We start from the raw sequence: 27517 nt of genomic DNA on the forward strand, positions 1-27517 counted from the left end.
TTAGGCCATTTTATCATTAGGTTTTTAGATAATACCTTGAACAGTATGATAACTGGTAACAGTTGGAGAAAGAACTGAGTAGTACTTTCAGTAGAAGTAGAAATCCTTAACAAAAATATACTAATTGTTTATTCAATCTTTTATTCAAAACCATTTAATTAGTATCACATCCTTACCTTCTTCCAGGTGTACATCAGTATGAATACTAAGCAAATGAAACAACACTGAACCGAGGAGTTATTAGAGGACTTCCATCATAAGAGGCAAAAAAATCTCATTTACATTTTAATAAGAACATTCTAGTTTCTAGAAGGGAGACATGATAAAATCAAGACAAATCATGAGGCTGTATGAGTGGGTTTCTCAACCTCAATGTTATTAATGTTCTGAGTCAGATAATTTTTCGTTGCATGTATGTATGGGTGAATTCAGAGTGAGGTGAGGAGGCTGCTCCGTGCATTCCAAGATATTTAGCAGCACTGGCCTCTTCCCACTAGATGTCAGTAGATCCTTCAGTTGTGACAACCAAAAATACCTCCACAGGCTGCCAAATGACCCCTTGGAGGCAAAATCAACTGGGTGAAGCACCTTTGTGCTACAGCCACACACTGGGAAAGAGACTGTGGTGGTTAACCTAGAGTTTAGTAAGTGCAGTGGTGGAAAGTAGTTAGATTCTGTACATTTATTGATGCTGAGGCCATCTGTTGGACAACCGGAGATGGGGTTTGAAAGCAAGCGAGGAGTAAAAATGACTGAAAGGATTTGGCCTGGCAAATGTCACTACAGACTGTTATTAATAGAGAGAGAAAGACTGCAGTAGGAGCAAGTTTTGGGAGTAAGAATCAGGAGGCCAATATCAGCATATTTTAAATTGGTAAGTGAAGATGATAAATTGGTGGGTGGATTTGGGGAATGAGGTAGGTATTTGAGCTGAGTGTATCATTTTGGAATTAGCTTGTGGATGGTATTTCACACGATGAAACTGAATAAGACACCAAATGAATGCGAGTAGATATGGCAGAGAATAAATTCAAGAACAAATCCCTGGCACACCCCAATTTTAGGAAATGGGTAAGATTAAAAGTAACCAGCAAAGTAAATGGAAAAGGAGCAACTTAAGATGTAAAAGGAAAACCTGACAAATGCAGCGTGCAGGCAGCCAAGTGAAGAATGTGTTTCAAGAAGGATGTGATCAAAAGTCTGACAAATTAAGTAACGGAGATAGGGAACTGACTGCTGGATTTCACAATGTGGAGGTTGCTAGTCACCTTGTTAAGAGCAGTGTTGACGGAGTGGTAGGGGAAAAGCCTGGTTGCATTGATTCAAAACAAAGTTGACCAGAAGGACTGGAAAAGCAAGCTCACATAGACCACTTTTGAAGAGTTTTGATATAAAGGACAATAGTCAAATACGGCAGTAGCTGGAAGGGAAGCAGGGTCAGAAAAGGTCTTTTTTTTTTTAAATGATGAGAATAACAACATGAAAGTATTCTGGTGGGGATGGTGTGTTACACAAAATAACAGAGATGAAAGAGAGAGTGAGGTAGACAGAGACAGAGAAGCAGAGAGAGAAAATTGTCCCTGAACATGAAAGGGAATCATATCTAGAACACAAGTGGAAGATCTGAGCTCATGACCCATTATCTATCAAATTGTGCTTTATTGATTTCTTGATAAATTCTGTTTAAGCAAGAAATAACTACAGCTTGACTTTTTGTAAATGTTAGTAGAGAAAAATAGTACCACTATAAAATGTAAGATATACAATATCCTGATGAAGATAATTGATTAAACACAGTGTTTATTTTCAGTTTTTTATAAACATCTAATAAACGAAGCCAAAAGAAATTTTTCCTAAGACCTAAATCCACCAAAACAGAGATCAAAAGGGGAGACAAAATTTGAGAAACTGGAACGAAATGAAATGATTTCTAACTGATCTACCATAAAGCTCAATCCTATGCTGGCTGTGAGGAAGGTGGAGAACACGCCAACCCCCCTTTTGGGCCTTATGAATAGGAAGCATTTTGGTCTCTGTAGTGTTTTCTCATCTCAGTAGAAGATTGGCAAATTATTCTCCTGAGAGGATATGGAATGGAGAGTCTCTGAACTGCTCGCTAGCAAGCATAGCTGAAGATCAGGGAATGTTAACTAAAAACAGGGAGATTAAGGAACATGTACATAGTAAGGGCTGAGATCCATGTCTTGTAATGTCATTTAGCTCTGAGGGTGCTGGCTGCTGGGCCTTTGTTCTCTGGGCAGGAAAGTGGAGTGGGAAGTGGGGGACGTTTGTCCTAGGGATCTGATAAACCTAAGAAAAAATCCTAAACACAGTGTGTTTAAGTTTTCCAAGGATATATACTGGCCAGATCATCTTAGAGTGAAGTCCAGTATTATATGCCCTCCCCCCCAAATACACTTGATCAGAGCTTTCTATAAGATTTTTAGGGCCCCATTCTTAAATATGAGCAGATAACTAAGATTCACAAAGTATCTTGGTATACCTCTTAATAAAGGTTAGGGATTAAAACAAAGAAAGAGAAGAAAGCAGTTTGGGACCACAGAAGCCATGCAGGAAAAATAAGCTAGATAAAAGAAAAACTATGAGGAATATTTTCAGAGAGAGAGAAAAAAATGCAAGGTATTATATAAAGGAACAGTCAGAAAATAAAAGGACACTTAGACATTTAAAAAAAAATAGCCAAAGTCAAAAACTCCCAGAGGTAGAACAAAAAAGATATAAAATGGATACTAGGAGAGAGAAACAAACAAAAATATACACAGTTCATATACACATGTGTAAAAATGATACCTACTATCTAAATATATAAACATATAAAATATAATAAACTACGCACAGAGATAGATACATACATATATACATACATATATAAACAAGAGTACCAGTTTAGGAAATCTAACTTTTTCAATGATAGGGATTCTAGAGAAAGCAATGGAATAAATTATTAAATTATCCAGGAAGACATTCCAGGATAAAGAAGTATGAGTTTTCAGGATGACAAAGTGCACCAAATGCCCAATATAAAAGCTGAAAATAGATTTACACCACAGCACATCATCAGGCAATTGTGGAACGTTGGGAAAAAAACAACTGAGAGAGAGAGAGAGGCAGACAGATAGAAACAGTGTCATAAACAAGATCAGAAATCGAGATGGTTTCAGCTTTCAGAACACAGTAACAGCTCCATATTGCTAAGAATAATGATTTCTAATATAGAATTGTTTCCAACTAAGCCATCAATCAAATATAAGCATAGAATAAATACATTTTCAAAATGAAAGATCTCCAAAGAATTGCATTCCTCTTGAATTCCTTCTCAAAAATCCCTTGGAAGATGCATTCTACCAATATGAGGGAGGATGTCAAAGTCATGATGTTTAGGCAACTGGGCTCGCATACACAAGAACAGGCTGATATTGAAGGGAGACAACGGAGACAAAATTGAGGAATGAATTATTGTCAAGTCCACAGACTATTAAGCAAACAAAACAAGAAAATTACTAACTCTAGGGAAAGCAAATAGAGGAAAATCAAAGCTAATCTCTGAAATAAACTCTTTACAGACATAGCAAAAAACAAGGAAATCAGTGTGATGGAGTCTTTAATTTCCTCCTCTAGCAAGCCAGAAATGGAGGAGTTTTCAATCTTTATAATATACTTTTCCTCTTCATCTATATACTTGCATAAAGCTAGGATGTTTTCTATCCTCTTAGTCAAGTGCAAGCTTTGTCTCCTCAGACGTGTGTTTTACAGATTAAAGTCTGCATGCAGCACTTGGTATATTCCACTACAGGCAGAGTAAAGTTTAATTTCATAATTTCAATTATGCGTAACCATGGCCAATATATTCCAGTTTACCTGCAGGTATCATTATCCATTTATCTTTCACCTCAATATTTAAATGATTTGGAACAAATATGAAAAGACTACCAAAACCCCAGAGTAAAAGAAATAAACAAAGAACAATCTAGAGAAAGTAATTGTCTAAAACTGAGGTTGTCTAAATGAGAAAATATGTCTAAGTATCATGCAAGGTAACACTGAGAAATTCCCTAGCAAGTAATAATGTAAAATGTAAACACAGATCTTCTATATTAACAAGTAATCAAAACAGGGTCTGACATCTATTTAAAAAGAGCATGCACCGTAGATTTTGCTTAATGAATTAGATATGCCAACTACTCAGTTTCAAAGCTGTTAATACATAATAGGCAATGACTATTTATGGCATCATATTTATATTTCTTATAAATAGATAATGTTCACTCTGTCCTCCGACTGTCACTCTGTGGTGGGCCATAGTAAGACATCAGGTCGAAGAATTCCGTAGGTTTATAGGAAATGGAATTAGGAAATTCTATTTTGCCTGGCTACAGGATCTAGCAAAAAGAGGATGTTTTCTTCTGAACATTTGTGTGGAGGTGAGGGAAGACAGAATGAGAAAACAAAAGTGAGAAGATGAGAATCAGGGTGAATTGTATTCATCTCATTACTCTTTTCCCTTTCAGCACCACCCTCCTCCATGCCCATCCCTCACTTGGGCTTGAAAGAATTTGCTAGCTGCTTCTCTGAGTATTCAGGATCCATAGACTGAAAACAGAACTTGCACCTGAGGGTCTCGTACATCGTAACGATGCACATTATCCCTAAAAAATGGCACTAGAACATAAGTGACCACTGTGTCACTTTAGAAATAGAAGGCTCAAGCAACACAGGAGTCTAATAGTTCCTTTTATCATCAGAAGGGAATCAAGGACATATTACTAAAATTCCAATTCCTAACCAAATACTCAGGGCACTCATGTGTATACAGGTTGGGGAAGGAAACTGAAGACAAAAATACTTACAGTTCAAGGTATTCTTTACTGCACAGACTAAAACTGCTGTTGGTTAAAGTTTTGTTTTGTTCACTTTTAATAAAAAGAGAAAGTAGCTACTAGTGGTTTAAGCCAAGTGAAGGAAGCCAGATACCAAGACATACATAGTGTACAATGGCATTTGTATGAAATCAGTGGCAGAAAAGAATCCTAAGAGTGGTTGCTTCTATAAGTCGGGTAGGAGCGGGAATTGAGGGATTACGAAGGAGCATGAGGGAAAGTTCTACAGGGTGATATTAATGTTCTAGATTTGTTAGTTTGGGATACACAGGTATATGCACTTGCCAAAATTCAGCAGACATACACTTTTTGATCTGTGTATTTCATTACATGTAAAGTTTACCTCAAATGGAAAAGAGTATAAACAGATATTGAACTCCAGTAAGTGAAAGCTGAACTATTTAGGAAAAGTACTAGTTTTTGCAAGTTACTCCGTTTTTATTTCCACCGAACTTGAAATAATGTCATGTGAAACTGCATGTGTCTCAGGCAGTTATTATTACATAAACTCATTGGAAGATGAAAAAAGAAGAAGGAAAAAAATTTGTCACTTACTAATACAAGGGCCATGGTCAAGTCATTTTAGCAATCTATGCCTCGGCCTCCCCTTGTGTAAAAGAGAGAATGATTATTTGCTTCATAGTGTTGTGAGGGATCACTGAGATGATATACACAAAGCACCTACCACAGTGCCTGGAACACAGTAGATATCTGATAAATGGTGGTTAATAACAATATAGAGTACAACACCAGTAACAGTAAAAACAAACTCTTCAAGGTCTCCTGCTAGTTAGCAATAGAGCTAGTTAATTTAATTCCGAAGTCTGTGCTCTCCATGACTTTGAGGAGTGGTGTGTACTCATCTATCTACCTTCCTCCACTTAGCTCGAAAGACTAGCCATACACGCCTTATTTTTATTAAGAATAAACAAAACTAAACAAAACTTTAACCAAATTAGGTTTAATTCGTTCAATGAAAAATGTCTGGAACAATAAAAAACAAAAGGTGAAAACCTGAAATTCATTAATATCTGTCCTTTATATTACATATTATAAAACACATATTTAAAAAAAACAGCTATTTACCATACTTGGAAATTTTATCTGAGTGGTATGTGCTACATTTTTAAAAGACTGTGGACTAAATTGCTATGAAGACTAAAATAACATTGATATTGTATTTGTTTAAATAAATGGGGTTTTCTTTGTTTCTTTTTTCTTTCTTTCCTTTCTTTCTTTTTTTTTTTTTTTTTACAGTTTTACTTGAAGGGATTATGGAATTCACATATCAAGAGTTATTTTCAATACTGAAGGGGGAAAGAAAATTCCTGGCCAGTACACAAATTCACTATGCACTTTTTTCACCTGAAATGTGCTTCCACTAATAATTTTTAAATCAAAGCTTCCTTTCTATAAAAATGCTTTAAATCATTCTTTGTGGAAAACTGGAGTGCATAATTAAACATTCTGCGGAAAATATTAGCAGTACTGGGAGACTTCGCAGTGGTGTTTTCATCCACTAAAATATGACCGATGTATTCCAACGCACCTAGTCATTTCTGTGAAATTGTCCTTTTGGTTTACTCAATAAAGCTGAACTTCTCAATAAAGCTGGGCTCAACACCTCAAATCCTTTAAACCGCCTTTTGAAGCCACAAAGCCTCCAATTATCTACCTATCTTGGTATTTCTCTTAGTACATATAGAACCATAATGGTGCACACCATCATTCTGCCGGAGAAAACGGATAGGCCACTCTCCATGCTGGTATAATAAAGACTTCTATCACAAAGAATAAACAACTAAATGAGCAGCAATAAACTTAATTTGCACATTAGATATGCTTTTCCAAGTTCCGACATTTCAGTTGAAAATAATGCTGAAGCAATGAGGCCTATAATTGAACATCCAAAACTTCTCCAGTGGGGAAACAAAAACAAATGTTGCCTGCAAACAAGATCATTTTTATAGCCTGCTGTTACTCTGCTTTTTAATAATTTTTCAAACGCCAGATCAAATAATTTCCCTTTTTATGTGATTTTCATATACCTCTTAAGTGTATGTACACACTGTAATTTTATGCCAGTCCTCCGAAATGAAAACACCTAAACTCTCTCTCTCTTTGATTTCCTGTTTGTGCCTATGGAACATGTCCTCAGATTACACTGGGCATCTTCTGAGGCTCTGGCAAGGCTGGTGCTAATTGCACTCCCAATGTTTGAATGGAAAATGGCTTTATCCTGCTGCATGAGTGAAACAGAAATCTCTGACATACAGTGCAGATAACTTCAGAATCCTCTTAACACAGATAAGCCATATCAGCTAAAAACTAAGCTGGAAAATATCTTACTCTTGTAACTATTATCTCTATACATGTTATCTAACAACAACATTTCTTGCATGACTGAGGCTGGTAAGTCAATTCAAAGAGAGATGATTGTTTCATCAGCTTTACTGAAATTTCTCATTTGCTCCTTACCACCTTATTACCAGTAAGGTCACTATATGCTGATTTTGGTATGAGAAACAAAATTATATTTGACTCTGTAATGACAATCAGATGAACATCATAGACTAGAAAATACAAACACACAGACACACAAATATTAAATCATCTTAAACAACCAGATGACTACACTCTTAATAGTCAGGAAAACGGTTGAATCAATGCATATTATTATAATTCTTTCTCAGATTAAAGCTTCAAATTTGTAGGTTGTAAAATAATAATTCTTCATCAGTAATAGCTTTAACTTTCTTAGTTGAAAGAGAATTAGAGATAGAAGTCCAGTTAAGAGGATATGTTAATGACAGACTTATCTTAGACCTGTATTTACGTAGCAATCACATAGTTTAATAAAACTCACAGAATACAGATCAATAAAAAATCAAAGTTTCTAAAGATGCTTTTATTTGTATTGTACACATTTTGTGTTTATATAGTTATTTTTAAATGTATGTTTTTGTGTTACTATGTGTGTATGTGTTTCTTTATAACATGGTTCTTGTCGATGGCAAAGAAGCAAATAGATCCCCCTTAAAATGGAATGTGGGTATTTCATGAAGATTAAAAATAACAAACACAATTTTCTTCTCATTATTAGATATAAATGAGTGAAAATTACTTGATATTCATGCATACTGATATATGCCCTGTTTGCATATGTAAATGATTCTCTTCTTTGTGCTGAAAATATTGGAACAGTGAGTTCTATCCGTGAAGTCTGTAGGATTTTCATGTAGCTTCACATTTTTTCCCCCTTGCAGAGTAAGGAGTTCTCTATGTATTAGAAAAACATGACTACAAACCCTAAAATAGGGAAAGTGAAAACATTTTAGAAGTTCATTATTTTCCTTTGATGTTCGTTTTTGCAAAGTATCCTAAGCTTAACCCCTGCGAAATAGAAAACCTTCTTATTTTAGAGCAAGGAAATCAGAACAGAGATTATCTAAGAACTAAAGAGTGTAAGATAAAATCATTTCACTCAATCAATAATTATTTATTGAACCCATACAGTTCCCAGGACTGTTCTAGGATTTGTGACATTCCTGCCTTCTTTATGCTTCTTTCTAGAGGAAGGGAAAGAGGAAGAAAAAACCACAGACATGACAAATAAGTGAACTATGTAAGAAAATGGAAAATCCTACTGAGGAAGGAAGAGCAGAAAAGATTAAGGTGACCAGGAATGCAGATTGGGATAATTTCGTTCCAATAGCCCCAGCAAAGAACACTAGAAATAAATAAGGCTACGTCGAGTTTTTGTGCTTTGCTTTGTTTCGTTTTGTTTTAAAGTGAGCAATCTTATTTAGTTATTTTCTCCCTTGTAGTGAGAGTTGATGGTGTGTTTTATGGACTATCCCAAATTACAGATGAACCTGTTTCTATCCGAAGAACTGGGAACCTATCTGGCAAAAAACATGGCTATGTTACATACCTTAAATATCCAACTGCTGTCTTGAGAAGTAAGCATGGTCCAGCTTCTCCAGGGTTACATATTTATGTGAGTTTCCTCCTTTTACTTTTCTCCTATTTTTTGCTAAAGGACAGTATCACCATGCCAAATGTTTGAAACATTTGACAGTCCAATGTATCCAATAACTTTTATCACCAGAATCTCTGGGATGAAAGGATGCCCATCACTGTATTTTAGCAGTAAAACCACTGGTCCACCTAATGGATCGCCAGTATTCTATGGAAACTTTCATTGAGAAACTACATTTCTACTACTGATACCTTCTATCCTTTACATTTTATGTTTTAATTCCCTCTGGATTTCTCCATTCTTGGAAATTTTTTTTTAAGATTTTATTTATTTATTTGACAGAGAGAGAGAGACAGCCAGCGAGAGAGGGAACACAAGCAGGGGGAGTGGGAGAGGAAGAAGCAGGCTCCCAGCGGAGGAGCCCGATGTGGGGCTCGATTCCAGAATGCAGGAATCACGCCCTGAGCCAAAAGCAGACACTTAACGACTGAGCCACCCAGGCACCCCGACCATTCTTGGAAAAATCAACCATGATGCTGTCCTCCACCATATTTTAACCTTCTTCATATTTTAAAATGAATGCCTACCACCTGTACCTTCTTAATTTGAAAGGAGGGAATAAATCTCCTCTTTTTATTTTTCCTTAATGCTGAAAAGCATTTATGTTTTTCAGTATATTGTAGTACCAAACATTTGCTGGACAGATATCCTATCATTAGATATAGCTACAGTACATTGCTTGAAATGCTAAGTCCATCTCTGTTTTAAAAATCTGATGACAATACAATCTTAAGGAAGTAAAGTTTTCCAAAATGTGCCACACTGGTAAGATTTTGACAAAAGTTACATCAATCACATTTCCCCTGAGTGTTTCAGACAATTGTTAGCAGGCAAAACGTAATATGCTTAAGCCAATGTTGGCAAAAATACCTTCCAGGAATAAAGGTAGGTATTTTTTTTTTTCCTTGAGACATTTTAAAGGATAGGTGAAGTGTAATAGCTAACTACTTTTTATTTTATATATTTATTTTTAATAGAAATGATGATAAATCACTGATTGCTGAATTTAATTATTTGGGCTTAATTAGCTGTTCAAACTACTTTATCAAGACAGTCATTTTAATCATCCAGGAGGCAATGAAATGATAAAAGTGACATGTCTTCCAGTAAACATACTAGTTTTATGAGCTGAGATTCAACAAAGTAAAGTAGCAAAGATGGGGAATAGATACTTGAATACTAATTATGTCCCTTGGTGATACATGGAGGTACATTTGTATTGATAGTAGCTTAAAAGTCTGAAGAATAGAGTATGCAGTTTTATCATCACAAATTATGTGAGCTTACAGGTTTATTCTGATGGGACAATAATAATGACTTACACAGACACAGATATTTTAATTTTTTTTTCTTTGGAACAAACTACTCATTAAAGTGTATGCAAGAGGGTCTGCATCTCACTAGCTATGCACCTAGTTATATAAATAAATGAACTGGTTATGTACTTGGCGACCTTATATCCATGGTAAAATTTTCATACAAAATGAGAGTTTCTGAAGGAAATTTAACCAAGAAAAATATCATCAACTGACTTCATCAAAATGTTCATAGCTTCCTACACTAAGGCATCTGTGAAAATTCAAATGTTTTAGGTGCCGGTTTTCATTCTGTTTAATTACCCACTGACAGCATTTCAACTGCCAAAGTGTTCACATCCGCCGTGGTATCCCACTGGCAAAGCTAACGTACTATTAATGAATATGGGAACACAACTCTTCAATAAATTGTGACATCAAATATTTCACACATATGATATGATACAGGTTTGACACTGTGATAGAGGTTGTGATATGCATACATATCACCAATGTTCATCAAGCACAAATGAAGATAATAAAATACCTTTTACGACTAGGCTGCCAGTGTTCTTTGCAACACCAAACTGATTTGTAGCTAGGCAAGTATAGGATCCAGCATCTGACCTAGTAACGTTATATATCTTGAGGCTGCCATCCTCTGAGAGAAACACTCTAAAAAGAAAATACATAATTAAGAGAAGTAAGGTTCTTAAAATAAGCCTTAACCATTTATTTTCATTTTATAACATTACTAAAACCATGAGCATATTCCTTTCCTTTTATCCTATCCTTCATTGTGAGCAATCTCTGAATCCCCATAGTAGAACAAATGATATTTGCTTTTATTCTGACACAGTATTGATAATTATCATACTATCACTTGAATTATCATTGTTGATTTTGAAGCCCATTAAAAATAAAATGGATGCTTGATGCTACAGTGCTCATTTGCTTGATTAATAACAAATGCAAGTATTCACTATGCATTTTGAAAAGTCAACTCTCTGGTGAAAACTGAACTTGGCATTAGAGAAATGCAAGCTAATTTTCACATTGTTTAGTCGTAGTTTTATAAACCCGCTCTTACTTCGCAATGGCAGTATTTGCCGGAGCTAGTGAACTGAAGGAACCACCTATATGGTTCATAGCCAAACAGCCCAGGCTTATCCTGTTATGTGGCCTATCCCATAAAAAAGGGTAAAAACATAGAAAGAATGAAGCCTTCATGAATCAGACTGAATTAAATGGTCCTAAAATACATGCAATCATACAGCACATAACGAAGGGATAGCTGATTAAGAAGTCCTAATCTTTCATAAATTGATTCTTAAGTTTTCTCTGAAACTCAGAAATAATCAAAAGCAAATATCAGATACTTGAATACTAATTATGTCGTTGTAATCAGGGAAAAGCCCAAGATTGGTTTCTTCACAAAATCACCATTAAATATTTTAATAAGGAGACCAAAAAAAAAAAAAAGGAATAATTAAAGCATGTGCCCAATTTTATGTCTTACAAATATAATTAGCAATCTTTTAAAAACACAGCTCTTAAAATACTAGTAAGTAGTAGGGTTGTACAAAAATAAGTGATGAAAACTAATTTGTCACAACAATAATTTTAAAAGAAAGAAAGACATAACAATTGCCATGCATGTCATATCCATTAACAATACCAAACAGTATTTGTTTCATTGCAAACATATCATTGTGCCTAATATGTGTATCACACATAATGTAGCTAATATAATTAATTACCCAATTTGAAACCAAGAGAATATCAGCCAACTACAATTTGTATGAAGCCAGCTTCCGATGTTGGGTGTATTATTAGTGATGTGTTCCACATTCTGTCATCAAGTGAGAAGCTGGGGCCACGTCTGGGTTTAGAGTGTTCCATGGCATATAATCAGATTTTTGTTTAAGTCATTATCATAGAGTACTCCCCAACAGCAGACATTTGATATCTCATTTATTTTCTGAAATGTCTAGATTTCTTGGTCGTGATTTACATTAACAGTTGAATCATACCGTTAATGACACATGAGTAGTAAAGCTATTCTAATATGCAGCAAACTCCAGGCCAAATATAATTCTGTACCTGATTTAATTAGAAGAGATCAATGTGAGAACCATTTGGGTGCATAACATGTCTCTGGAACTTAGGAAAAACTAGGAATTTCCAACAACACAGAAATGTTAAATTTTGGCCAATAACACAATCTAACAATATAAAATATATATATTTTGATATCTAAAGGTCATCAGACAAATGTCCCAGCTAGTAATGCCAGTGTTTATATGTCATATAATTTTTCACTTAGCTTTCAGAAAAGAACAATTCATGTAAAAAGTGGTTTAATATTACTACCCTTTTCAGGGTCATGATATTTGTTCAATAATGTTTGTTAAATTGAATTGAAATTGTCATCATTGAAATTGATTATTTCTGTTGAAATATTAATCAGTCAACTGATATTTCTCAAGTGCTTACTACTGTTTGAAATACTGAGAATGCAGACCAAGAAAAATTATAATCTGTCCAAGAGTAAATAGTTAATAAATATTAGAGAATGAATTGAAAGTTATATCTGATTATGTCTAGCACTCATCCTCTTTCCACAACCACCCACAGTTACTTGCAGTAGACTAATTGTCCACGTTAATTATGATGCTTAAGAAGTTCCTGTTGAGTCATCATTAGATGCCCTTAGAATTGTCATCTGTGTTTGCTTCTCAATATGTGGTCTCATCCCAGACTTACTGAATCAAACTTTGCATTTTTACAAGATATCCAGTGATTGGTATGCACAATAAGGTTTGAGAAGCATTGATCAATTAATTATAAGTTAAACTTTAGTCTGTAAAGATTATCTTTATTTTTAAGCAAGAATCCATACTGTTTTCACAAGATCAATGTGCAAAAATGTATAAAAGATAAAAAAGGTTAGAATTAAATATTTTATGAAAATAACCAAATTAGTAACCAAACTGACTAATACTTATTAAAAACAGATGATTAAAAAAATAATTCTCCGTAGCAACCTAGGATATAGAAAGCCAGAGATTTAACTATAACTAGAAATTTTGTAACATGATAAATAGTATTAATATTTCAACTTATCATTTAATTTTTTAAATTAATAAGATGGTAAAATATTGTAAGAAAACTTAATCTATGGTAACACAGATGGAATCAAAACACATAATCATAGCCCTAATTTTATGCAGAATAATTAAAAGAAAAATAGTAAAAAAAAAAAGTGAGAATTCCTAGTTCAGTCACAAATTAAAATGTGGCTTAGCAGAAATGATTAAAATAAAAGAAAGAAAAAAATAAAAATAAAATAAAATAAAGAAAGAAAGAAAGAACAACCAACTAAAATCAAACCGTACTTAATAGTTGACATTTTCAGGTAAGGAAGGAAGCACCTATAAAAATTAGCTGAAACATTTTAGTTCACGGTTTTGGTAACATTCATAGAGAAAGATAAACACTAACTATTTTTTATTCTTCTTTTGGAATATTTTAAAAGGTAGTTAAAATTGTATCTGCAGGGATGGAAACAACATATTTATTAAATATATTAAAATAGTCTATCTTGATTCCATATAAGCTTCTTTGGTGTTTAAAACAAAACACAGCCACAAGTATAGATAAGCTTGACTATCAAAAAATTTGAGAAAACATTCAAGTAATAAAAATAAAGATTTTTGTGAATAATTAGCAAAGAGAATACAATTATAGAGAGGGAAGCATAAGGCAATCAAGTGATTAATTACATATAATACATATTTGTATTTCAATTAGGACCTAACGCAGAGATTATACTGTTAAAATTCTAAATTCAATAATTCTAAAAATTCTAAAATTCTAAATTCTAAAAAATTCAATAGCAATTTAGGAACAGAATAGAAATCCCAGGAATAAACCCATGATTATATGGTCAATTAATCCATGACAAAGGAGGCAAGAATATGGAAAGAGGAAGACAGTCTCTTCAACAAATGGTGCTGGGAAAACTGGACAGCTACATGCAAAAGAATGAAACTGGACCACTTTCTTACACTATACCAGAAAATAAACTAAAAATGGATTAAAAACCTAAATGTGAGACTTGAAACTATAAAACGCCTAGAAGAAAATACACACAGTAATTTCTATAACATTAGTTATACAAACTTTTTTTTTTTTTTTTGCTGTCTCCCTTGGCAAGGGAAACAAAAGTAAACTTGGAGTATTGACCATACTAAAATTAAAAGCTTTTGCACAGCAAAGGAGACCATCAACAAAATGACAAGTCATTTTGGGAGAAGATAATTGAAAATGATATAATCCTATAAGTGGTTAATGCCCAACATATATAAAGAACTTATATAAATCAACACCAAAAAATCCAAATAATCCTATTTAAAAGTGGACAGAGGACCTGAATAGATATTTTTCCAAAGAAGACATACAAATAGCCAACAGAAACACGAAAAGACGGTCAACATCACAAATCATCAGAGAAATGCAAATCAAAACCACAATGAGATATTACCTCACACCTGTCAGGATGGCTAAAATAAAAAAGACAAGAAATGACAAGTGTTGGTGAGGATGTGGAGAAAAAGGAACCCTTGTGCAATATTGCTGGGAATGCAAACTGGTGCAGCCAGTGTGGAAAACAGTATGGAGGTTCCTCAAAAAATTAAAAATAGATTTATCACATGACCCAGTAATTCTACCACTAGGTATACCCAAAGAAAACAAAAACACAAATGCAAAAAGATACACACGACCTTGTATTTATTGCAGCATTACTTCCCACAGCCAAGACAGGGAAGCAATCCAAGTGTCCATCCATGGAAGAATGGATAAAGAAAGTGTGGTATAGGGGCGCCTGGGTGGCACAGCGGTTAGGCGTCTGCCTTCGGCTCAGGGCGTGATCCCGGCGTTCTGGGATCGAGCCCCACATCAGGCTCCTCTGCTATGAGCCTGCTTCTTCCTCTCCCACTCCCCCTGCTTGTGCTCCCTCTCTCGCTAGCTGTCTCTATCTCTGTCGAATAAATAAATAAAATCTTAAAAAAGAAAAAAGAAAGTGTGGTATATATGCAATGGAATATTACTCAAAAAAAAAAAAAAGATCTTGCCATTTGCAACAACAGGAATGGACCTATAGAGTATAATACTAAGTGAACTACTCAGAGAAAGAAAAATACCATATGATTTCACTCATATGTGGAATGTAAGAAAGAAAAGAAAAGAAAAGAAAGAAAAAGAAAGAAAGAAAGAAAGAAAGAAAGAAAGAAAGAAAGAAAGAAAGAAAGAAAATAAAAATCTTAAATACAGAGAACAAACTGGTGGTTACCAGAGGCGAGGCAGGTGGGGGGCGGGGGTTGGATGAAATAGATAAAGGGAATTGAGAAGAAAATTTAATAGCAATTTAAATATTTAAATGGAAATGGAGCAATGCTAAGACTTTCTTCCTTCTAAACTTACTCAGCAAATGCTAATGTCTACTGAGTTCAAGGTATGATGTTAGATGTTACAATAGAAATATGAGAAACAGGGTGTTAATTACCAAGGACACACTTCTCTATGATTTAACTCAGTGGTCAAAATCCAAGGAGGTTATTATTACGAGTCAACTCTACACAGACCCTCTACTAATTGTATAATAAATGTCAACTTACTGAATCCTCTGGGATTCTGTCAAACCTCTGGGCTCACTATTGTTATCATCCCCAAGCTTCCTGATGGGGAAACTGAGAAAAGGAAAGAAGCAGTAATGTACTCAAGTTACCCACTAGGTAGTGTAGGGCCCAGATTCCAACTTGTCTTTCTCTTTGGACCAGGAAGTAACTATATGAACAAGTGCTCACTTAGTTTCCAAAGCATTGTTTACTAATAGTATTGTTACTAAAAGTACAAACTTGAGCATTTTACTTATTTTATGTATGTATATATCTTTGTACAGAATAACCTTTAATATTGAAGACACTTACTCTCACCTTCAGAGAATCCATACGCACATTTTCTCAGGGTTCTAAACTTTTGTGAACTCTTAAAGGCAAGTTTGATATTCCTTACTATGTGAGAGTTTAACCATAAAAATGAGGCAATAATGATGACAATACTAAGAATTATTTTTCTCCTTTTCTATGCCATCCTACTCAATAGGGTATTATTAGCAGAGTTATTAGCAAACATGGAGTTTCAGGTCAAACTACTTTGCCTGTTATTGAACCTAGGCCATAACACTTAATATTTGTAACCACTGGGCCAAGTTACTCAACATTCCAAGTCCTCAGCTTCTCATCTGTACCATGTGGATACTGATATTACCTGTGTCAGAGAGTCATGAGGAGTGAGTGATCTAAACTATTTGAAAGGCTTAGCTTAGCACTATGCCTGACTGCTAGTTAGCAGTCAATAGGTAGGTTTTTAATGAACCAGTTTTTCATTCTGCCAAAGAATATAGGCACTTTGTAACTCCATGAACAGTGAAAACATTGTTTTTTGTCACACTTCATTTTGAACAAAGAGACCTGAGAGGTATATGCCCGGCTCTTTGAAAGGAGCCTAACACCAGGAAGAGTGTTCCCAACATTAAGTTTCGTTGTCTGAGACCCTTCGCTGAATTCATGCAACCTCCCGTCTGTGTACTTGTCAAGTTATTCTTCCCGATCCACAATGTTCTCATTTTTATTTTGGCAAGGAAAATAGGGTTGCTATGATAATTGAATTAATTAAATGTTAGCTATTAATCTCATTCTTGCTCTTCATTGATACTAGTTTTTGGCCTTTCCTCTCCTCCATGACTCAGAGCAGGATTTTTGATTCTCATTTTGGCTCTTACTCATGCCTGATGTCTGAAAACTCTCTTGTCTGACTGGATTCAGCAGTATATTTTGAGGTTTTAACTATCATGGTTATCAGTCCCTGGGCTGTGTTGGGTTTGGTGCCACTGGGTTCTGAAACTCAATTTACACTGTATATACATTTCCTTTTGAACACTTCCAATATGATCAGTTCATAGTTAAGCGATAGACACCCTTCCACCCCAGTCTCCATTCTCAAATATTCACTTAATTAGAATATTTCAACTGTTTGCACTATTGAATAGAAAAATTTCCCCCAAATTACCAAAGCTTACTACTCTATTTAGATGATTAAATCACAAATTAAGGCATTGCATTTAAAATGTTCTGTAAAAATTAGAATTTAAAGGCATTTACATGTGTAGATGTATCATGATCATTCAACATTTGAAAAATTAATAGTCAGCATTTGTAATGTACTACATTATTCATCTAATTGCATTCCGGGCATAAAAAAAGGTAGAAATTCAGAAGTACAAGCTGTGTGTGACAGTCAGGTGACACTGGTAGATTTTATGGTGGCAGTAGAAAATAGAATATGTGGACAACTGAGCCAACAACATATGTAAGCATTTCAAGTTTAACTGATAAGTTGAAGGAACACTATATGAAGTGATTGAACATCCAACATTTCAGTCTTCCTACGGTCAGGGAATGTTAGTGGCATAAACAGAAAACAAGAGTAATAGTCTACCCATTTGCCTGATTTCATACTTTTGCTTTCTGCTTGATGCATTATTGTGAATGAAATATCAGCAAGATGGACTACCAATGAAATGAACTGGTAGGATCCCTTTACCTGAAATGTATGTCAAATTTTGTGTCATTCTGAGGAACTACAGAAAGACTAATGTGGAATGTTTTTATCCTTGCTTTCCTGCGTTATTATAAACCTACTAAATATAATAGAGATTAGCATTCACATCTAGTTATGACTACAGTGAATCTAATATATATCCAATCTTTGGTTAACCTACATTAACAAATCTGTATACGTGGGTCCCACATGAATCAAAAATGATGAAGGCTCTATTTTTGTTTGTTTGATATCAATCGTAGCCCATCACAAAGTTTGAGGATGCAGAAGATTAGCAATAGCTAAATTTCTTAAACTAAAAGAAATTAGGACATTGGGCAATTATAATTCCTTATTGCTGAAACTAGAGCAATACTGCTATTTTTATAGTTAGATTATTAACTGGAATATTGCTTCCAGTTCTGTCTAAAGATAATACTGTAGACCATGAAATTTTAATTGATGGTCTAATTTTACTGATATCTAGAAAATGTAAAATAGATTGGATTAAAATGAGTTAGATACGAAGTAGAAAAGTGTGTATAAATTCCGACTCTACACAATTTAGGTTTTAGGTAAAGTGTCCCACTGGAATCCATTTTAGATCAAATATTGATATTACATTTTAATAATTTTAGCACCTGATTATCATAGCTAAGGTGCAATATCTATGCCGATTTCACTGTCATTTAATAAACCATCTCTTAAAAATTCCTTATTTTAACAAGCTACAAAAAATGACATGATCTACAAATAAGTAAATATCAAAGCTAGCTCATTTAAATCAAAGTAGTTTTTCTTTCCCATCTTTTTAAGTCAATAACTTCAAATGGCTCTAATGGTAATTATACACAGAAAATAGCTCACACCTCTGGCCAAGGGAAATTCAAAGATTTAATCAATGGATTAATGCAACCCTATTTTATCATTCCTTATAAGACCATCAGAGCAGTAAAAACAAAAACAAGAATGAGATAACACACACACACACACACACACACACACACACAGAAAAGAGAAAGAGATGAAGACAGAATAAAAAGGAAGTGCTATCTTGAGAGATAATTGAATGGGTGACAGAAAATAAAATCTAGCCTTTCTACTAAATGATACAGATCATCCTCAGCAAAGCACAATATACTTAACAATCTTCAGTCAGGTCTAAATGAGAGGAAACATATACCAGAACACTCTAGAAAATTTATGGAAGAAATTATTAAATACACTATTTGTCTCTTTTACTTATCTGCCATTGAGGACAGAGCACAGATACACTTTCCAAAAGAGTTGTGTAAGTCCCAAAGAGAACACAAAAAGTGCGTGATTTGCAAATCTTTCTTAAGAGTATACCCTTCACAGACTTGCCAGATGAAAACCCGAAAAAAGGCTCTTCCCAAGTGCCTAGCAGAGTATTTGCCCTCCCATCTGCTTATGTGACTCCCATGCATCTTCCCAAGCCTACTCTGGATTCCCACTGTTAAAGACCCACCTTATGCATTCCCTCAGGTTCTTTTAGTACCATTGGCTGTCAAAAGTCCAGATAACACAGCCCCATCATAAAATGGCAGCTAGCATATAAGCCCCTTTTTCTTTCCTTCCAAAGACTGTTCCCACATGTTTCTTCCTGGAGATCGTCTATGTGGCTGACTGATGCCAAACTACCAGTTGCATGTTTCTGTTCTTAAAATTAGTCAGTAGCCAATGCAATAAAATATGATCCTGCATTGTTGCCCGTATGTACCTGCCTCACTCTTAGCTGTTCCCCAGGGAACCTGGCTAAAATATGCAGCTTCTTGACCACACTGCAGTACTTTCCCTTCCTCTTTCTCCAAATACTAAAGATTAGTAATTTTTTCCATATCAAGAAACTGACACAAGGAGGTTTAATACTTTACTTAACCACAGCCAGGATTCAGGTCTTCTGATCCTGAGTAAGTACTTTTTCTATTGAACCATTATCTGAATCATTATGCTACCTTGTATTTTGAATTTTCTTTTTTTTTAAAGATATTTTTTTAGAGCAGTTTTAGCTTCGCAGTAAAATCAAGAGAAAGGAACAGATTTCCCATATACCCCCATACGTGCATAGCTTCTCACATTATCAACATTCCCACTGGTGGTACATTTGTTACAACTGAGGAATCTACATTGGCACATCAACATCATCATCCAGAGTCCACAGTTTACCTTAGGATTCACCCTTGGTGCTATACATTCTTGGGGTTTGGAAAAATACATAATGACATGCAGCCATCACTACGATCACACAAAGTATTTTCACTGACCTAAAATTCATCTGTGTTCCACCTATTTATTCTTCCCTCCTCTAATTCCTGACAACCACTGATCCTTTTACTGTTTCCACAGTCTTGCCTTTTCCAGAATGTCATATAATTGCAATCACACAGTATGGGACCTTTCAGATTGGCTTCTTTCACTTAATAATATGCATTTAAAATTCCTCCATTTCCTTTCATGGCTTGATAGCTCATTTCTTTTTAGCACTGAATAATATTCCATATTCTAGATGTACCACAGTTTATTTATTCATTTACTTCCTGAAGATTATCTTATTTGCTTCCAAGTTTTTGCAATTATGAGTTAAGATAATATAAGTTATACTGTGCAGGTTTTCGTACACACATAACTTTCAAGTCCTTTGGGTAAATACTAATGAGTGTGATATTTGGATTGTATGGAAAAAGTATGTTCAGTATTGTAAGAAATCTCCAAACTGTTCTAAAGTAGCTATACTATTTTGCTCTCCCATTAAAAATGAAAAAGAGTTCCTGTTGCTCCACATTTTAGCCAGCTTTTGGTGTTAGTATTCCAGATTTTGGCCATTCTAATAGGCATGTAGCAGGATCTCATTTTAATTTGCATTTTCCTGATGAAATACGATGTGGAAAATCTTCAAATACGTGTTCGCCATCTCTATATCTTGTTTGGTGAGGTGTCTCTTAAGGTCTTTGACCCTTTTTTTTTTTTTCTTGTTTTCTTATCCCTGAGTTTTAATCATTGGTGGTATATTTTAGATAATAGTTCTATATCAGATGTATATTTTGCAGATATTTTCTCCTAGTCTATGGCCTGACTTCTCATTCTGTTGGCATTGTCTTTCATAGTGCAGTTTTTTTTCCTTTAATTTGAATGAAGTCTAGCTTATTATATGTTTTTTCCATGGGTCTGCCTTTGCTATATCAGAAAACTCATGGCCATACCAAAGTTCATCTAGGTTTCCTCTTATCTCCTTATCTTCTGGGAGTTTTATAGTTTTGTGCTCTACATTTAGGTCTATGATCCATTTTGAATTAATTTTTGTGAAGTGTAATGTCTGTGTTTAGATTCATTTGATTTTTTTTTTTTTTTTTTTGCTTGTGGCTGTTCAACTGTTTCAGCACCATTTGTTGAAAACACTATCTTTGCTTCACTGTATTGCCTTAGCTCCTTTGTCATAATTTTCTTTTTAGACAAGTTTTCACTCTCTAAATAGACTGTAAAGCTAAGCTTTTTGAGGCAAGTGATATAGGGGTTTTAAGACAATGGACTCTAAAGTCAGGTTGCTTTTTTTGTGTTCTGGCTCCCCCTTTTTGGCTCTGGTATATTGGAAGCACTTGCTTAATTTCCTTGTAAAATTTACATGTAAGTGGTTATAATGGTAATAATAACATTGGTTTGTTTTGGAATTAAATTTTAAAATCTATTAAAAATATCGAGTATATATAAGCCTAAGGTTAATGAGAGCCCCCCAAATGGTAACGATCACTCTTGATTTCTTTGTGTCTCTAAGAATATCTATAATTCATAGGTACTTACTAAATATGATTTCTGACTGCATTTATTCTGAAAGCCTTAGCCTTTTCTTTGTAGGTCTACATGTGTATTTATTAATATTATCAGTAAATTCAGCAAACCAACAAAAAGTCACTTAGACAAATAATCTCTTTGGTTAAAAACAAATGCTAGGTATAGGTTTAAGCAAACTGGTTATCTGGCTAATCGACTTTGTTAATTTGAGGACACCACATAAAGTAGCACAAGAACTGAAGAGATACATTCAAATCAGTCTTACCAAGGGTAAGACTTAAGTACATAGAGCAAACCTTAATCATTCTTTTGTACAATTCCAATCATGAAACTCAAGTGTTAACAAAGGCCATCATGAAATCTTTCAAAGTTATTATGTTGTATGGACCCTGTTGGGGGCGGAGAGGACGTTCCTTATTAACTGATTAACAGAAAATACAGGAATTCTATCTGTAGTATTTTCTTGGCCTCTGTCCTAGCTCCAGACAAATAATAGTGTTTCTTTGGTCCCTTGAACTGAGTTACATTAAGGATGGTGTGTTTAAATTTATATGTGCAGTGGGAGGTGGGTAAGGCAGGAAAAGTAAAAAACAAAAACCTACATGAAGTGGCATCACCAATTGGCAGCACAAATGAATTCAATTTTGTTATGTTTTGTCAGAAAGCACGTTGCTCTTGGTGCCTAGGGGAAAACAGGCATGCATGGGTGACTTTATGCTGTCCTTTTATACCACTCTCAACAAACGAGAGGAACATCTATTTTAAACACATTAAGTGACTAAAGATATGCTTCCCTAGAAGTGATTGATCAAACATGATTTGGGGGTCATTACACAACTAACTGGAAGGGTTTAACTGACAAAGGATTGTTTAGAAGTGCTACCTGCAGATTAAAATGGACTCAAACGCCTTTTAATTTACATGGAAATAAAAACATCACTGATGCCAGTGTCTAATTTTTTTTTTAATTTCTGGTTTTGGCAGTTGTATTTTATGCCTAATGTGTAATTAACTGATGTGAACAGCCAAATGTTTCAAAGTTAAGTCCTCGGTTCAACTGTCCTAAACTCCAAAGCAGAAACCAAGCATCAGAGATTCAGACCTTAGAATTCATCAAAAGGTGACTCCTTGTTTAATACACTCAAATAATTTAAGCACCAGCTTTGTAGTGGCTGACACACAACACAAACACAGATTCTGGGTGACTGAATTGTGACACAAATTAGGAGATGGCAGATAAGAACAGTTGCTAAATAACATAATTATTTGGTGTCATGATGTGTCTTTATTCCGATGGCATGCCAGGGTGCGCTGCTAGGCTGATTCCCATGAAATGTTAAGGAAATGTGATTTAACATTAACAAAACAGCATCAGATGGAAAGCTTAGCTAAATTAATCCAGTGTAAGAGGCCTAAGAGGAGTATTTAGCTGTTCAGTAGAAGAAGGGAAGGAAAGATAAAGAAAAGTGTCTCCATTTGCTACAGTATTTTGGGATGCTTGAGAAGACACAATAGGGAATTAATACAGATTCATATGCTAACATACCTTACAACCCAAGCAAATCAAAAGAAAAGATGGGAAATTATAAAGCTGACAAAGGACAACAAAGTTTGTAACACAGGACTTAAAAGACATCTTTTTAAAAAAAGTAGGCTCCTAAAATAACTACAGGAGAACCAATTGAAAACACAACGGGAGAGAGCTGTACAGAAAGGAATGGAGAAGTTCAAACATTGTCAGGATTTCTGGCTACACTTCCATTACATTTATGATGATGAGCCTATTGTGTGATCTCCTTAAGACTTTGGAAGTTTGCAAATCTAAGTTGTATCTGCAGCATACTTTGAGAGAGACAGACAAGATTCAAATACAGTCCTATGACCTTAAACCAGTAACTTTATTCCTGAAGTGCTTGGTTTCCCACAAGCATTAAAAAAAAAAAAAAAAAAAAAAAAAAAAAAAAGTGAGGGAGTTGGGCTGGAACATTTATGATCATTACCCCTTTTCATTCTAGCTCTGTCCTTTGGTTATTTCAGAGCATGGTGTATCTGTGAACTGCTCTCCCCTGCCATCTTGAATGTGGCTGTGGAGGTAGATGTGAGTGGAGTTTCCAATTCTGGATCCCTTTTGGCTACTGAATTATCATATTCTTCAGAGTCTATAGAATTAAGCTTACAAACATGGCTGAAAATGGGATACCAACTTGGATGTGACTCCTTGTCTGCTAACTCTATTTCTTCTTAATTATAAAACATAATTTCATACCTAGATCAAGTCCTTCACGGAGCATAGGGAGTTTATCCTTATTTACTGAATTTGCATATCTATGTCTGTATGTCACCAAAAATTATATTGTATGTTACATTAAAAATCCAATCAGTCATTTGAATATTGTATGCATAGGAAGCTAAGCCACTAAAAAGACTGATTCATTTTGTTGGTCTGAATTAAGACTCCATCTGTCAGGGCTATGACAAAATATAGACTTATTCTATACCTTTTATTGATGTAAAAATAGAATTTGTTTTGGGAATAGTTGTAGTTTAAACTGAAAAAAATAATGAACAAATAATGTGTATAGTATGATGGCCTGCTTTTAGCTCCACAGATGGACACTCTATGACGTTGGAAAACTAAACTAAAAGCCTACATTGTGGTGTTTAAGATTGCACAGAGATCGGAAATCAGAGCCTCCTGGAACTGAATGCATTTCTATTACTCACTAGCTGTGTGACTGTAGATGTGATGTTTAACTTTGCTAAGCCTTAGTTTTAACCATGTAAAAATACCAATAAATAATATCCCCCTCGTAGGTATCTTGTGAAAGTAAATGAAATGTATCTAAGATCTTAACCACTACTCATCCATGACTGGTGCTATAAGTCGATATTATTACTATGAGTATGATTATGATTTGATGAGATTCAGGGTCAAAAATGACAGGACAGATTTCTGATCGTATCGGTTAATTTAATCTGAGATAGAATGAAAAAAATTGTATAATTAAGAGTCTCTAAGCATCCCTAAGCAGTCAAAAAGTCAACCATTGGATGGCTCACAAAATGATTTGTGTCTGTACTTAGAGGAATCATATCCTGCGTTGAAGAAGGTTAAGTGCCTATCCAAACCTTCAACTGGCATCATGTATGACACTGACTATGCAGTAAGATAGCCACATAAAAAACCAGTTCTTCCCATCTTTGTTTTCTAGGAAAAAAATCCTACCTACCCTTCGAGTGCCAGCTCAGTTACCTCCAGCCTGCTGAAGCCCTTCTGAACTCCTGCAAGCCGAGTCAGTCCTCACCATCTTCTGTTTGTGATGACACATGCCCCACTGCACTGGAGCTGTTGACCTACCTGTCTGCTTCCCCCACGAGACACAGAGCTCATTCAAATTTATAAACCCAGAATTTTTCACAAGGCCTGTCAAATTGGTTTGCAACTGTGCTTATAAATAAACGAATAGTTTGACAAGTCACACTTGAGAATCAGATTTGTCACTCCAAATCAGGAATTCTCTAACTGCGCTCTTGGGAGATCTAGCAGTTCTTAGGGCACACCATGGGCTGCTGGGAGGAAGCCAGCTTGTGGCTGCGGAGGAAGCAGGCAGGGCATTAAGAGGGGCTCTGCTTTTCCCTCTAGGTCATTAGCCAGACTGGTTCAGTTTTAGCTGTGTTATGAAATGGGCTCTAGCATAAATTTCATTTGGAAGCATAACAAAAACAAAAACATCCCCCTCAACCCCAAACATAATTCTACTGTGGGGAAAAAAGATAAAGGAAAAGGGGAAATAATAGCCAGTGACTTAAAAAATGGTCTGACAAGCCTGACTCTTCATTGTGAAGATATTAACAAGACTGACTTTCACACAGTTGGTCAGGCCTTTATTTCTTCAACTGGATCATAATTTCTGTAAGACAGCAATTCTATCCCTCCTATTTATTTCTATTGGTTTATTTTCCATATGCCCATTAGCGTCTATGAGAAGGTGAGGGTGTAACATGTACCTGTAGAACAAACATTTTCTTTCTAAGTAAGGAGCATTGTACTTTAAGCAAATCAAGCAATCTTAAAAGTCAAACTAAGAACAAAAGGTCATTTGTATAAACTGCACTAATAGCTGACCTTTTCTGTCTATAAAATTATTGCTGTTGAATATTTATGTAAACTTTGGAAGATATAAATGTCACTCAGAAATTAGAAGCAAACACTAAAGTAAGTAGATATCATTCCAAGGCCAATTGTATTCATATTTTCAAAAAGTAACTGAACTGAGGACTTATATCTCTTTGGCAGTGAGATAAGATGAAGAATCAAGCATTTTAACACAGGAAGCAAAGTTCTGGGGGGAAAGGAGATAAAGTGAAGTTTCTATTTTTCAAGTACTATGTTTGCATCAAACCAGTATTTCTCCAAGGGGTATTCAAAAATCTCAGCTTCTCTTGAGAGCAGAGGGCGTGAACTTATATTAAAAATGCAGATTCCTCAACCCTGCTTCCTACCTACTGACTGAAAATCTTGGACATGGCTCTGGGATCTGCATTTTTCACAAGGTCCTTATGCATGATCAAGTTTGAAGCCTACTGATACAGACTACGAATTCACAGCAACTCCACAAGGAAACTTATGATGTACTTCTTTGAAGATACAGTGAGTGCAAGAATATAAGATTTGTGGAACTTCTTTGCTTTGTCATATTTGCCCTTGGTTTAAAGCTACAGGATGTTATTACCCATCATTAAAACACTTTAAATAGGGAACTACAGCAATAACAGTCTAACCCAAGGCGGTGGTGTAAAAGAGCACACACCCAGCTGGGCAGGCTGAGTTTAAAGGCAGGCTTTACATCTTTAATGAACCGGAGCTCTTCCCGGCCATGGCAGGCAGGAGGTTTTGCACGCATTGTGCTAAAGGGTCAGTGCTCCAGACCGGTGGAGGCCAGTGGGGATAAAGAAAGGAGGACTGGATGGCAAGAGGGAAAAATGAGGGCAAGACTGACAGGGGCACACAGGATTTTAGCTTGTTAAATCTTCGCGTGACAGAGGCAAGAGTATCAGATGGCTCTTGACATCTTCAGCATGTATTCCCTTGGAAAGGCTCACCTTAACAAGACTCTCAGGAGTTGAGTATGAACAATTTAAAATTTTATTACAAAGAGGCAGCACAGAAGGGAGATTGTAATAAGCCTGGCATTATGCAGACTGTCATTCTTCCTTAAACATGGGAACATATGGTTCACTTGCCTATTTGATACTCATGCTACCTGATGTACTAAGCACTATTACATTAAGTAGTTGGTGATACAAAATAAAATTAGGTTTATTTGCTTGTTCCATTAGGAAGCTTTGCAAGGAGGAGAAAGAGATAGAGAAGCCTGTTTGCTAGTTGCTACATTCTGGTTTAAAAGTTGCATTTAATAGACATGTGTAGAGGGGCTGTTTTATTAAGGTTTTACTAAGGTTGAGCACTTGGGGGTAAAGGTAAAAGAAAAAGGAACAATAGTGATTTAGAAAGCAGATAGTGAAAGATACATAGAGAAGGGTCAAACAGGAAGGGAACATCATATAACTGGTCCCTTATATTGAGGCAGACAGACCCCCCATTAGCTGATGCCCCACAAGGTAAGATGGTCGTGAAAAGGCTCCAAGGGGAAAGTGAAATTGGAGCAAAGTGTTGGGCAATGGGCTACGTAACCAAAGGAACTACTTTGTCTAGCTCGTTTAGCAAAGAGTGGAACAAAGACAAACTAATTTTTATTCTGTTCATCTTCTGTGTCACTCTGCTAAGGGCTTTCAAATAGGTCCTCCCA

General features: G+C 35.3%; 1 protein-coding gene across 4 annotated transcripts in view; it reads right to left on the reverse strand.

The window, feature by feature from the left end:
* The window catches only part of CNTN6 (contactin 6), a 151633-nt gene that overhangs the window by 34776 nt on the left and 89340 nt on the right, over positions 1-27517 (reverse strand). For all 4 annotated transcript variants that reach the window (XM_040628539.1, XM_040628540.1, XM_040628538.1 and 1 more), the window contains one exon: positions 10783-10910. In XM_040628539.1, the coding sequence (XP_040484473.1) occupies positions 10783-10910 (128 nt within the window). The remainder of the gene's footprint in view (positions 1-10782; positions 10911-27517) is intronic.

This window comes from Ursus maritimus, unplaced genomic scaffold (assembly GCF_017311325.1).
Source record: "Ursus maritimus isolate PB19 unplaced genomic scaffold, ASM1731132v1 scaffold_14, whole genome shotgun sequence".
In the NCBI taxonomy this organism is placed as follows: Eukaryota; Metazoa; Chordata; class Mammalia; order Carnivora; family Ursidae; genus Ursus; species Ursus maritimus.